General features: G+C 38.4%; 1 protein-coding gene across 1 annotated transcript; it reads right to left on the reverse strand.

The window, feature by feature from the left end:
• Window positions 1-2,985: 2,985 nt before the first annotated feature.
• Window positions 2,986-3,947, reverse strand: LOC147357922 (olfactory receptor 52E4). Its single transcript, XM_086338395.1, has one exon. It carries the CDS (start codon window positions 3,913-3,915, stop codon window positions 2,986-2,988), a length of 930 nt encoding a protein of 309 aa, XP_086194521.1. The 5' UTR covers window positions 3,916-3,947.
• Window positions 3,948-15,000: the final 11,053 nt, after the last annotated feature.

A 15,000-nucleotide genomic window follows, 5' to 3' on the forward strand; every position in this document is an offset into this window, starting at 1 on the left:
ATTCCTGACCCAGGGATCAAACTTGTGTCTTTTATGTCTCCTGCATTGGTAGGAGGGTACTTTACCACTAGAGCCACCTTGTTATCTCTAAATGATGCTAAATGCAGATATGCTTTATGCGCAAATTTCCTGCCTTTCTTTGAACTTTGGTTTTCTTATTTGTAAAATACAGGAGGTAGATTAGCTCTCTCCATCTTTAAAATTCTAAGTTCACGTAAAATTTTAGGGACATGAGTCAGAGGTCTGAACAAAACAAAACAATTTATAACTCACACAGACAGGCCTAAGGAAATTCCATAAAGTGTTGTAGGATACAAGAATTGTACTTAGCCAGTGTTAAATTTCAGATCAAGAGCTGACAGATTTACAGAAATTGCAACATATGTTGTTGCTTTCCTTGTCTTATTGGTTATATATTTCCTAGTTTCCAGATATCTAATTCTGAAGAGCTTTGAATATTTTGCCTATCTTCATTAAACCTACAGAGTGGTTCTAAAACAGGATATGATAGAGACTTCTGATTTCTACACAAGAGTGTCATGGTCAGTCACAAATTTCAAATCAGTGCTGTTTTTACCTAGTTTAAGCAAACCACACTTTCCAACTGTATCTAGAGTTCACAAATAAGACTATATATGTGAAATCTACATTGTTAAATAAATTACAGTGAGATAATTTTGGACTTGACACCAAGACTGTTCTTCTTCTTAAACCATAGAATGAGCCTGAGTCCTTTTAAAGTGTTCTGAAGTCCTGTATATCTGAAGGTACATGGTAGAGAAAACAAGAAAAATTTTAAGTAGAACTCAATTGGAATTAGACATAGTACAGATGATTATTCACGTCTAAAATGACTTTTTTGGCAGGCCACAGCCTGCCTCCCTGGGGGTGTGGTGTGGCCCACTCTGCCGAGCATGGGCACGGGGGTCCAGTGTGGGGAGCCCTGCTTCCTGGGACACTGGGGTGAGGCCAGAAAGGTGGATATCCCCTTGCCAGTCACACACCTGCGCTTTCGTGGGGAACCTAGTGCTAAACCATTTGTAGAGGACCAGCTTCTTCGTTGGGGTTTCCTAGGTAGCAGAGCAGCTCCCTTGCTGCGATCTATTGAAAGTCAGCCCTGAACTCAAGAGTTTGAAAAGAAAATAAATAAATAAAAAATAAAATGACTTTGCTTCAGGAAGGAAAACAATATTATGTATTCTTAATGCTCACACTGCAGATTCTCTTATTCTTTAATTCCCAAAAGCTTGATCTGTTAGAGAAAGAAAGAAGAAAGAAAGAGAGAGAGGAACTAAAAAGAATAGTAAAGATAAAAAGGAGCAAAATGAAAAGACTGAGGGATCAAAACAATGAGTCCAGGATTCTAGAGTAGGGAGATGAAATTCAAGGATTGTTATAAAGAACATAGTTCTATGGAATAGGATATTCTAATTCAGATGTCACTACACACCCATGGTTTGAACTTTATTTTCTTGATCTATATAATGAGATCAGTGTTCTATCGGGTTTTAAACTGACGACCCAGAGGGATGGTATGGGGAGGGAGGAGGGAGGAGGGCCCAGGAGGGGGAACACATGTATACCTGTGGCAGATTCATTTTGATATATGGCAAAACCAATACAATATTGTAAAGTTAAATTAAAAAAAAAAGTGCTATATTGGTCGCTTTAGAGTAAAAAATAAATAAATAAATAAATAAACTTACCTAAAGAGAAGACATGGAGAAATGAGGGAAATCTCACCCTTTTCCATCAGGCATTCTGTCCAAGACCACTGCTGCCTCTAGAGTATTGATAGAGTCAATTCCTAGGCAGGTTGATAAGAAGTCCAGGGTACTGGAGGAGGAGAGAGGGGTCTGGGGCTCTCAAGAAGGAGATAGGGTTCTGGAATTCTCAAGGAGGAGGAAAGGACAAATCTTTTTTATCCTCTACGTTCCTTAGTCTTAGTCACATAAAATGTTTTTTTCTTCAAGCCTAGAACTGATGATTACACGACAAACAACTCAATTTAAACTCTGTAGTAAGGATTATATAACAACAATGTATCCCGCTTGAGAACAGTTTCTCCTTTTTGAAAAGTTTCTGACTAATCCTGAAATCTTAGAATGTATATTATGGAAGTAGGTCTAGTAAGATCTTTACAACTTTGAGACAGTCTTTTGATTTATTGTAACAACCAATTAAAAAAGTATATAGCTCCTTTGCTAACACTAACAATGGGGGCAGTCTCCGGCCCCCTTTTTATGTATATGTCAGAAGCTTTCTCTGTCTCTTTCATACTTTAATAAAACTCTGGTACACAAAAGCTCTTGAGTGATCAAGACTGGTCCCTGGTCCCAAAGCTAAATCTTCTTCTTTGGAGATCTAGAATCCGACACTGTTCACCATAAGCTATCATCTTGGGAGCTCATCCAGGATCTTCAAGACAAGGTAAGAACACTCAGAGCTCTAGCTTCTCTGCTTTCCCAGTATACACATTTTCTACTTTACTTTACTAACTCTCCGGTGTACTTGTGTAAATGAATGACACGCCCTGATACTGTTTACCATAAGCTATCATTATCTTCCTGTTTTGTTAGTCTTTGCTCAGTTACATGGGGGAGGTGAGCAGAGTGGACAAAAATGGTAGTTTGCTTAATCTGTTTACCCAAGTGGAGTTGCTCAGTCGTGTCCGACTCTTTGCGACCCCATGGACTGTAGCCCACCAGGCTCCTCCATCCATGGAGTTTACTAGGCAAGAGTACTGGAGTGGGTTGCCATTTCCTTCTCCAGGGGATCTTCCCGACCCGGGGATCAAACCAAGGTCTCCGGTATTGCAGGCAGACGCTTTACCGTCTGAGCCACCAGGGAATTCCGTTTACCCTAAACCATTTCCAATAAAAATGAAAAATCTGGAGAGTACTATACAATATAATGAAAGACTTAGATCTTAGATTATTAAAATTTGTGAATATATTTCCCAGTCATTTCACAGAGCTATTATTTCTATACAAATATTTTTACAACCCGCTCTCGGATTTGCTTTGTCCTGACTCCATAGATGACTGGGTTAAGGGCAGGTGGGACAACCACATATAGATTAGCCAAAAGAATGTGAATGTAGTGGGGAATATTATGACCAAAGCGGTGTGTCATAAAAGAAAAAAATGCTGGTGTGTAAAAGCACAGCATGACACAGACGTGAGAACCGCAGGTATTGAGAGCCTTCAGTCGGGCATCCTGACAGGGGAGGTGGAAAACAGCTTGAAGGATCAGTACATAGGAAGAGGCAATCAGAATCACATCTACAATAATATTAGAAATCACCATGAGCCCATAGATAACATTGATCTTAATGGATGCACAGGCCAATCGGGCAAGACCCATGTGCTCACAGTATGTATGGGGAACAATGTGGTGCCCACAGAAGGGCAGCCTCAGAATGAGAAACACAAATGGAGTCACAAGAAGTAAATTTCTGCCCACAACAACAGAGGCTAAAATGCCGATGGTTTTACTCGTGAGGATGGTGGTGTACTGGAGGGGGTTGCAGATGGCAACAAAGCGGTCATAAGCCATGGCCACTAGTAGAACAGTCTCCATTCCTGTAAACATGTGGATAAAGAACATCTGAGCAAGGCAGCCTCCAAAGCTGATCTCTTTGAGGTTGAACCTGAAGATGCCCAGCATTCTGGGGATGGTGGAGGTGGACAGACCCAGGTCAATCATGGACAACATGGCCAGAAAGTAGAACATGGGCTGGTGGAGACTGTGTTCAGTCTTGATCACATATAGAACAGTGATGTTCCCCACAAGGGCAATCAGATACACAACACAGAATGGGAAAGCAATCCAGATATGTACAGTCTCCAGCCCTGGTATTCCTAGCAGAAGAAAGAAGGGAGGATGGAACTGGGTGTCATTGATAGAAGGCATTCTCCTAGAGGTGTCATTGAAAATTCTTGTCAGAAAGTAGGATTACATTGTTTTTCTTATCAATGCGTCCTAGAAAGATGAAAAGACTTTTAATCAGTACACTGGAGGTTATGGTAAAAGTAGTTAATTTAGAAATATTAGATATTCTCCTGTTTCCTGAGAGTAGTCAACAGCTCTTTCAATAGAAGTTATTGTTCTGAGATTCATCAGTTCAGTTCAGTCCCTCAGCCATGTCCGACTCTTTGTGACCCCATGGACTGCAGTGTACCAGGCTTCAGTGTTCATCATCAACACCCAGAGCTTATTCAAACTCAAGTCCATTGAGTCGGTGATGCCATCCAACCATCTCATCCTCTGTTGTCCCCTTCTTCTCCTGCCTTCAATCTTTCCCAGCATCAGGGTCTTTTTAAATGAGTCAGTTCTTAGCATCAGGTGGCCAAAGTATTGGACTTTCAGCTTCAGCATCAGTCCTGCCAATTAATATTCAGGACTGATTTCCTTTATGATAGACTGGTTGGATCTCCTTGCTGTCCAATGGGCTCTGAATATTCTTCTCCAACACCACAGTTCAAAAGCATAAATTCTTCAGCACTCAGCTTTAGGCGCTATTACTTTTTCTTATATATGAGAATTTTGAAGGAACTGGCAGTATTTCAAAAAAGAGTGTATACTACCTTTAATGGTATTCTCTTCCTTTCCTTTTCCAAGAAGTTTTTTGGTTACTTTTGAGAAATTATTATACCTAGTGTTTTTCAAAGTGTGGTCTGGTGTTAAAGAATCCTAGGTCTAAATTAAAACTGCTGACTTATACCACTGTTTGTGTTTGATATTATACAAATATAGGGATTTCCCTCATGGATCTGTTGCAGCCAAATTATGGGAAGCAGGGCTTGCCTCATAGCTCAGTTGGTAAAGAATCTGCCTCCAGTGCAGGAAACCTGGGTTCTACCCCTGGGTCAGGAAGATCCCCTGGAGAAGGAAATGGCAACCCACTCCAGTATTCTTGCCTGGAGACACCCACAGACAGAGGAGCCTGGCGGGCTACAGTCCATGGTGTTACAAGAGTCAGACATGACTTAGCAACTAAACCACCACCAGTCAGATGGTCTCTCTTAGAATTTTCTTCTTTATCTTTATACTAGAAAGCCATTGCTATTTTTGATGCATGCTAATCTTATGGAATTAACAAGCATCAAAAATCTAATCTAAGATGCTAATCTTACTTTGGCCACCTGATGCGAAGAGCCAGCTCATTGGAAAAAACCCTGATGCTGGGACAGGTTGAGAGCAGGAGAAAGAGGTGACAGAGGATGAAATGGTTGGATGGCATCACTGACACAATGGACATGATTTTGAGCAAACTCTGGGAGATATTGAAGGACAGGGAAGCCTGGCATACTGTAGTTAATGAGGTTGCAGAGTCAGACATAACTGAGCAACTGAACAACAACAGGACAAATCTTATGAAAAGGTTTGGTTTCTGATCTGATGCCTCCAGATTCCTGTTTATTCTGTGATCCCTTGATGTTCTTACAGGAAGTACAATAATTTGCTTTTTGCTTATCAGCTAAATAATGTTCATATGCCTTTCATGCCTTAACTTATAACAAATTAACATGAAAAATTGCACTCATGTCCTGAAATTATGCCTAGCTTCAGGTTTATATAGATAAAATGCCTAGCAAATTTAAGTGACACTAAAATTAAAGCATTGTGAATGAATCTTTCTTGATGCTTAAAAATAATAAAGTTATATATTTTTAAGTTTTGGCATCTCTAGGATATTATACAACTCTGCAGCATCTAACATAGCATGATTTTATTTATAAATTTTTCTATTCCCTACCAACATAAATGCTGCTACTGGAGGTAACAAACCAGGAGTATTTACTTTACTATCCCTAACATTGCCATATGAGGATATGGCTCCCAGTTTTTCAGAATGTAGCCATTGAATAAAATAAGGATTTGTGTATGTGTATGTTTATATTTATGTATGGGTGAGAGAGAGAGTATGTGTGAATGTATGTGTAAGGGAGAGAGAAAGAGCAGAAATATTCTGCGTATAACTCAGTGACATATTACTGTTTTCTCACCTGTGGTCATCTGCTTTAATCCCATATGCTATGTCATGTTTTGTTTGTGTGGTGAGAATAGAAAATGGTTACTTTGGATAACTTCTCAGCAAAAAGGGAGACTGCTGTCCCATTCTCTCCTCATTTGCCTCTTCTCCTCCTTTCTGTAGCATCTCATTTCCCTCTTTCATGTATCCTTACCTTTCCAATATTTCCTCCTCCAAACCTTCCTTGGAACAGCGTATCACAGTATAAGCCCTGGTGCTAAAGATGGTGATGGGAACCCCAAGAAACCTCTGGGTTTCAGTCTGTCCTATCACATGGAGAAAAACTTTATAGTGAATGAGGGTGTCTCTAAGTCTAAGCATGTCCCAGAATCCCCGAGCTTAGCCTTCAAAGTCCTCTGGGCATAAACATGGGCTCATGGGTCATTAAATCCAGCTAACTCTTTGTTCTTCCCTACTCCATCTGCAGAGACACATCACCATACCAGACATAATTCCTTAGCTCACAGGAAGGGATGTGTCTTGTGCTATTAGGAAGGGAAACATCCAAAAGGGGGAGGAATCAGCACAGGGGATGACATTGACTCTGTCCATTTCAAAAGGCATGAAAGTATTAAATTTAGACCATTAAGTTTTCAAAGTGTGACTTCCTAGGGATCTATCCTTAGCATTGCGTCTTTTGCTTTGTTGAATATAAATATGTGAATCCTGATGCAGTTTGACAATGCTACAAGTGAATTTCAAAAGTTAAAGAAGATCTGTCAAGTAGATGCATTGGACTCTGTAACAGTAAATTTTGGTTTTGGGTAGTGCTCATCTTACCTGTAGAAAATGGCATCAACTTTCTTCCAACCCATTAAGACTCTCCTTCCTAAATTATAACTAATGGTAACAGGTAAAATCTTCAGAGAGGGGCTTTCTTATGTTTCAGTTCTCTGGGCAGAAGGCAAAAGAAATTCCACAATCTCCCAAGAAGACAGAATCCAGGTAGAGCTCAAATTCTAGAGTTTACTTAGAATTTACCTTTCTGGATGGTGATGGAGTTGACCTGAGAGTACCTGGATGTGCCATAGATCATGGTTTTCCTGAGTGCAGACAGAAAATTGAATATACTAGACAATCAGTTTTTCTTTTTTTATTTTCCAAGTTCAGACAATTTTTTGTTATTATGCAGAAGATAATGTTTGTGATAAAAACGATTCTGGTTCAATCTCATGTGTTCCTGTTTTTTCACTGCTTCTCTTTTTAATTAATGAAACCTGTACTTCCAGTCTCCCCTATCACTTTCTCATGTTATCCATCCTCACCATTGTGTCAACATTTACCTTTCCAAATCAAGTCTGACTCTGTCAAATCTCCTGTTAAAATTCCTCCCTATGACTTTCATTTCTCTGGTGTGTATTATAGACTTTATTTGGTAAAGCATACTCAATATTGTTGCCAAGCCTTCAGTCAATACCTAATCAACATTTTAAACTTTAATTCTACATCATGAATCTTCAAAACAGTATGCTGTTTTGGTGATCAAAAGTCCTCTTTATGAAACCATTTATTTCAGTTTTCCTTCAACCCTCCCTTATTTACCATTTCCTTTATGAAGAGTCTGTATGAAGCAGATATGATCTGTATGTCTCCTGTATCAGTTTATGATACTATTATAACATGAACAAATTACTTTATTTGATTCTGTGTTTACTCCCTTTCCTGTTTTTCCCAATATTTTACTGTGATAGAAACACTTTACACAAAATTTTCTATCTTAACTATTTTTAAGTGTATTTCAGTAGTACTAATGTCACGCGAGTGTATGCTCCTCGGTTCTGTCTCGTCACAACAAAGATTTGGAGTGACGGACATTAAAGCCGCCTCAGTGTGTCACAGCTCTCAGGTCTTGGACAGACGGTGTTATACCTCTTAGACAAATCAGTGTTACAGCTCAGTGTTACAGCTCTATTTTATTTAGAAGATAGCAGGAAAATCCATCTTTGAGGTGTGAGGGTACATCGATCCAAAGACGTGAAGAGAAGAGTGCTCCAGCACGTGGGAGACAGACAGAGAGCTAGCTTTGGCTCCTCTTTTTATATGTTTTTTTCCCTGGGCCTGTCTTGTGTAAATTGGGCCAGCCAGGAGTATTGTTTGTTTTACCTGAGGCCCTCACTCCAGTCCTCAGACCTTCCTGTGTTCTATTTTCACTGGCTTTTCTCTTCCGTATCTTTTAGCCACTGTTATTCTGGACTCCTTTTTCCCTATTCTAACTACCTAACACTAAGTACATTCATATTGTTCCACTTTGTTAAAATAAAAACTATATCCATTAAACAATAACTCCTGATGATCTACTCCCCTCATTCCTTGGCAACTACCTTTCACTTTTTATTTTTTTATTTTTTCTGAGCTACTGAACTGAAATCTTATGTTTAATGCCTTTAAAACAAATAAGCAAACAAAAACACCAAAAAAACAAAGGGGCAGGGCAGGGGCCAACTTTTAGAAGAGATGTGTGCTCAGTCACTCAGTCATGTCCAACTCTTTGCAGTCCCATGGACTGTAGATTGCTAGGCTTCTCTGTCCATGGAGTTTTCCCTGGCAGAAAGGCTGGAGTGGGTTGCCATTTCCTTCTCCAGGGGATCTTCCCTCCCCAGGAATCAAACATACATTTCTTGAGTCTCCTGCATTGGCAGGTGGATTATTTACTACCAGTGCCACCTGAAATGATAGATATTTGATTACCTTGATTGTAATGATGATTTCAGGGGTATATGTGGATATCCATACTCATTAAATCAGAAGTTGTACAAGTTAAATATTTGCAGTTTTTTTTCTATCTCAGTTATATCTCAATAACACTGTTTTGAAAAAAGGAATCATTGTCAACCAAGAACTTTACAACCAAAAGTAAGGAAGGTGATAGAGAGACAATCATACCAACGTTCTGAATATATTGACAGTGTAGGCTTTCTTTTACACACACATCTAGTCTTGAAATTATGGCATTTCCTACACTCGAGTTCAGAATAATGTCCTTCTGAGAACTGCCTTTATTCAGCAGGATGGGAGGGACTTCCAAATACTTAGGTAGAAAGAGGAGATCTTCGAATATTCAGCAGAGGAAGTGGTGGAACTTTATTTCCTGTAGCTGGCAACTAGTATTAAGGGCTAATAAAATACTCTTTAAAGGGATCACAGTATCTGACCGACAACAATTAAGGACCATCATTTCGTGAAGGCTTTTTCTTTGCTCTTCTTAACTATTGACATTTAGTGGTTAACCTCCATTTTGTCACTATGACGAATGCTCTTAATTTAATATGAATATGCATATTAATATAGTATCATAGCTAGTAGATGAAGGCAGGGGTAGGGAAGGATGAATGAGTTTGATGGCAATGGATATAAAGGTACTTTAACTTCACTGTGGACCCCAGGTAACTGGTTTGGGTCTTGGGGCTGCTCATAAGATGCGGGAAAGGAAACCTACTCAAGTTCTGTGAGTAGGTGCATCTGTGCACCCTCCCTGGCAGTATTGGTGGAATGAACCAGGATCAATGGTGACTCTCGCCAAGCATGGTTGTTCTTTTAAAACATACAAGGTCATGTAAGTGTGACTATCTAATCCCTCATGTTTTCTTCATATCCTTGCTTTTCTTTCCTCTGTCCTTCGTTTCCCTAAATTTGTACTGTGATTTTCAACTAACTATAGCACATATTATTGTTGTTAGTCGCTCAGTTGTGTCCGACTCTTTGCGATCCCGTGTCCTGTAGCCCACCAGGTTCCTCTGTCTATGGAATTCTCCAGGCAAGAATACTGGAGTGGGTTGCCATTTCCTTCTCCATTAGCATATATAATCCCTTATGATTTTACAGTTCTACCTCAAATTGTGATTCAAACCCACAGTTCTTTCCATTTTACCATAGCAGACTCCTCAGCTTAGAATTGAGTAAATTGCACAGTTTTTAAATAATCTTTTTTCTCCTAAGCCCCAGCATGTGGTAATTGCCATTCTACTCTCTGTTACTATGAGTTTGACTTCTTTTAATAAAGGTGCCACATAAAACCAAGATCATGCAATGCTTGTCTATGTGACTGGTTTATTTCGCTTAGCATAACTTCCTGTTTCTCCCATGTTGTTGCAATGATGGGATTTCCTTCTTTTCTAAGGCTGAATAGTATTCCATTTTATACATAAACCAAACTTTAAAATGTCTGCATTGAAATTTTCAGTTCAGTCATTATATTCTTCAGTTCCAGTATTGCTGTTTAGTTCATTTTTATAGTATTTATTTGTTAGCCTTCTTATTTTATTCCCCATGGGCTGTAGCCCACCAGGCTCCTCCATCCATGGAATTTTCTAGGCAAGAGTACTGGAGTGGGTTGCCTTTTCCTTCTCCAGGGGATCTTCCCAACCCAGGGATTGAACCCAGGTCTCCCGCTCTGTGGGCAGATGCTTTACTGTCTGAGCCATCGGGGAATCCCTTATTTTATTCATGTGTTGTTTTCTTGATTGCATGTAGTTGTATATTTTCTCTTGTAGTACACTGAGCTTCTTTAAGATAATTATTCTGAATGATTTGTCCAGCAGTTCATGGGCTATCTCTTTAGGAACAGTCATTGGCACTTTATTAGTTACTTCATTGGTGTTTGTCTGATTCCTTGTGGTCTATATAGCCTAGAGTTGGTATGCACATTTGAAGAAACAAACATGCCTTCCAAGATGTACATTGGTTTTAGCAGGTAATGTTTTTCCCCTGCTGGGATCCTGGATCGATGGGACTGTTGCTGAGATCACTGTTGGATAAAAGTGGAACTAGGCCTTATGGCTATTATCTGGTCTGTAGTCAAGTTTGCAATTGGCAGGCTAGTTACCAGGTTGCAAGGGGGTGTAGTTTCCACTGGTTCTCTGAGAGTGCTTTCATTGGGTCACTGGGCTGATCTCTATTTGGGAAGAATTGCCCCTAGTCTGTGCTAGAGTGGAATGGCACCGGGGGTCATGATTAGGTCTGAAGCTGCCATATCTATCACATGGGGAACAGATAGGCTTGGTTCTTCATAGGCCCCCTGGCAGCAGTAGCTAGTGATAGAACTACATACAAGTGGGACTGGAGTTGAACTCAAAGGGGACAGGGGTGTTTCCAGTATGCAGTCAGAACCACGACATCAGGCCTGACACTGGTGTGCTGGTTTGCATTCCCATAACAGTCCTCCTTAATCATAAGCTCTACCTGGATTCCAAGCTCCCTCAAAGACATTATTTTTCTTCATGGATGGCTGCCAAATATTTGGTTCTCTGGGTGGACATAAGTTGGAGTATTCTTGGTTAAAAGTTTTTTTTTTTCTTTTTAGCGTTTTGAATATGTCCTGCCACTTCTGATCTGCAACCTTTCTGCTGAAAAATCTGCTGAAAGCTTTATTGGGTTTCCCATGGGTGTTAACAAGTTGTTTTTCTCTTGCTTCTAAAATTTTCTTTATCTTTAACTTTTGACAGTTTAATTGTAATTGTGTCTTGGTGTGAATCTCTTTAGGTTTATCTTATCTGGAATTCTCTATGCTTCCTGGGGGCTTCCCAGGTGGCTCAGTAGGTAAAGAATCTGCCTGCAATGCAGGAGAAGCAGGAGACATGGCTTTTATCCCTGGGTTGGGAAGATACCCTAGTGGAAGGCATGGCAACCCACTCCAGTATTACTGTCTGGAGCATCTCATGGTCAGAGGAGTTGGTGGACTATAGTCCATAAGGTTCCTGGACCTAGATATGTGTTTCATTCCTCAGATTAGAAAAAAATATTCAAATAAGTGTTTGATCTATTTCTCCTTCTGGGACTTGTACAGAGCAAATGTTATTCTGCTTAATGACACATATTCTATTTCCCAATAATGCTATATACTTATTTTATTTCTAGATTATCATTAATTTCAGCACGTTTTTGAAGGAGAGCAGAAATGAGTATTTATGCTCAAAGTATATCTTGACACAGAAATGTAGGCAGAATTTTTTGACAAAAATTCAGTCATAAAATGTGTAACTTAAGTGAGTATTTGTCCCTCATTACTTTAAGACATAAAGAATATTTATCAATATTCTGGAATTTAATGTATGATTATGAAAACCTGTGGGCATGTTATTTTTTATTGTTCTCTTCTACTGTCACCTCAATATTAACTCTTCTGAGTTTGAAATATAATCATTAATAATATACTTTTCAATGTTGATTTTGTATATTAAATTAATAAGAATCACTAGGATAGGAATGTCATAGAATTAGGTGAATTGATTGCTGTGGTAATTTTCAATGTTAAATTTGAGCTTGGAGAACATTCTATTGATACTTAGGTCAGTCATCCTTTAAAAGTTTCATTTTAAATTATCATTCTTTCTTTTCTATTGACATTTTTGTAAACCATGAATACATTGTTTATACCTACTTCATCCATTTTATATATTCCTCTTATATTTACTTTTTCACATTCCAAAATTTTTACGGTCCTTTACAATCCAATTTCTTTATTTGTTTTTTGAAGTTCATAAATAAGTTTCTTTTTTTCTTCTTATATATTCCAACACTTGAAGTCTTCTAGTTGAAAACCAATGAACAAAATAAATATTAACCCTGCTCTCTCTTGCTACTGTGTGGCTAAGTTGTGCCCCATGTCTCTCTCTTGTATCTCATACCTGATATCTTCCCTTTACTTGCATTATAATTATCCAAATTACAGTTCTCCTTGAGTCATAAAATTATCAGAAATCAACTTTGTGCTTCACTAATTGTCTATGTCCTATCTTTCCTAAATGCTAATGTGACGTAAGATTTTCTAAACTCCCACATAATCATTTTACTCACCAGTTTATAAACTTCAATTTCTAAATGAATAAACTTCAGGCTACTAATCACACCTTTTTAATCTTTTCAAAGTATGGCTCAATTGTTCATAACATTTTGCTATATTAAGTCACTCAGTCATGTCCAGCTCTTTGCAACCCCATGGACTGTAACTCGCTAAGCTCCTCTGTCCAAGGAATTTTCCAGGCAAGAATATTGGAGTGGGTTGCCATTTCCTTTTCCAGGGGATCTTCCTGACTCAGGGATCAAACCCATGTCTCCTGCATTGGCAGGTGGATTGTTTACCACTCTGCCACCTGGGAAGAAACATATTCTTTTATTATCTCTGTTTTTAACTAAATTGCTTTATCAATTGCTAAAACATATGTCTTATAATGATTTTCATGCATTCCACAGCATTTTTAAACTCCAAGAAGGAAGAATGTTTCATTACCACAAAATACATAGTGTTAAATTTACCATTTCATGAATGAAAGTGTTTATAGGAGGTTAGACTTATGAAAAACTTGATAGAATCAGAAACTTGAGAACATGGAAAGGGAAGAAAACACTACAAAAAAGTCAATAGAAAAGAAAGAATGATAATTTAAAATAAAACTTTTAAAGGATGACTGACCTAAGTATCAATAGAATATTCTCCAAGCTTAAATTTAACTCAAGCTCAAAAGAATTAGTCTAATTCTTATCATTTGCTTGATTATACTTTGGTAAAAATTTTGCTATTTACTTTTAGACAGTACTTTATTTTCAAAATTAAAAAAAATTATGGGAGAATATTTGTTTTACAATGTTGTATTACCATCTGCTGTACAGCAAAGTGAATCAGCTACATATTTATATATATTCCCTTTTATGGATTTCCTTTCCATTCAGGTCCATTTAGGTCTCTGTGTTATACAGTAGGATTTCACTAGTTATCTATTTTATGCATAATATCAATAGTGCATATATGTCAATCCCAGTCTCCCAATTTATCCCACTCCCTCTTCCCCCTTTGTATCCATACATTTGTTCTGTTGACTTAGAATATATTCACAACTTAAAAGTTCAGAGTTATGTTTTATTTGGCAGGAATTTTTAGGACTTCAAGCCAGTAGGCAGTATCTCAAGTAACCCTAATAGAACTGATCCAAGGAGGCAAGCAGGGGAGGGGGGCCAGGAGATACAGAAGTTTTGAAACAAAGGTAGTCTGATCACCAAAAGATTGTTGTTAATTTAAAAAAAAAAACAACTGATTTGAGATCTTAAAAAAATATTAAAAAAATAAAAAATAACAGATATCCAAAGTTAAGAAATTTAGTGCTTTTCTGTTTTTCTATGTATGGGAAAGTGCAAGAGTCTAGGCTAACTGAAATCATTCTTTTGGTATGCACCTTAGTCATCTGGGGCCAGTAATCTGTGTTTTCACATTCAGAATTTCTTCGTGGCTCACTCTGAGGAGTGGCTGCAGTCTGATGGCTGCTAGACAGCAGGTATTCTTTTACTTCCTGAGTTCCCTCAAGGCTTGCCAGCTCATTTATAAAAACTTTGCATTTTACTTCCTACTCGTCATGTGATCTCATTGAATATCCTTATGAAAGAAATCTTATTACTATCTGAAAGAGATCTAGAGCACCTTACAGTTTTAACAGAAAGCTATTTCTTCAATGAATAAAATCTCTCCTCCTTGAGATTTACTCTTGCATGGCATATTCTATGCCTGGGTCATTAGTGAATATCATTGCAAGTATACATTGAGACACACACAAACACACATGCCTGCAACAGTTACAACCAATATTTCTTTTCTATGTCTACATATAATCTATATGGTACTTATACAACTTTAAGGGACTTCCCTGATGACTCAGTGGCTAAGAATCCACCTGCAGTGCAGCAGACACAGGAGAGTACAATCCCTGGATCAGAAAGATCCCCTGGAGGACGAAATGGCAACTCACTCCAGTATTCTTGCCTGGGAAATCCCATGAATAGAAGAGCCTAGTGGGCTGCAGTGTATGGGGTCTTAAAGAGCCTAAGTGACTAAGTTCAAGCATATACACACACACACACACACACACACACACACACACACACACACACAGCTAATTTGGGTGAAATACATTGCTTTATTTAATCACAAATGTCAGTCTTCCTAGACTTTATACGTTTCTAAGCTGAATGAATTACCT

Source organism: Bos grunniens, chromosome 15, assembly GCF_055505025.1.
Source record: "Bos grunniens cultivar Pamir isolate PY7600 chromosome 15, Bosgru_T2T1.0, whole genome shotgun sequence".
Lineage (NCBI taxonomy): Eukaryota > Metazoa > Chordata > Mammalia > Artiodactyla > Bovidae > Bos > Bos grunniens.

What these genes read in the sequence shown, in the direction of transcription:
- LOC147357922 (XM_086338395.1), bottom strand. Translation starts at nt 3,915, where the DNA reads ATGCCTTCTATCAATGACACCCAGTTCCATCCTCCCTTCTTTCTTCTG.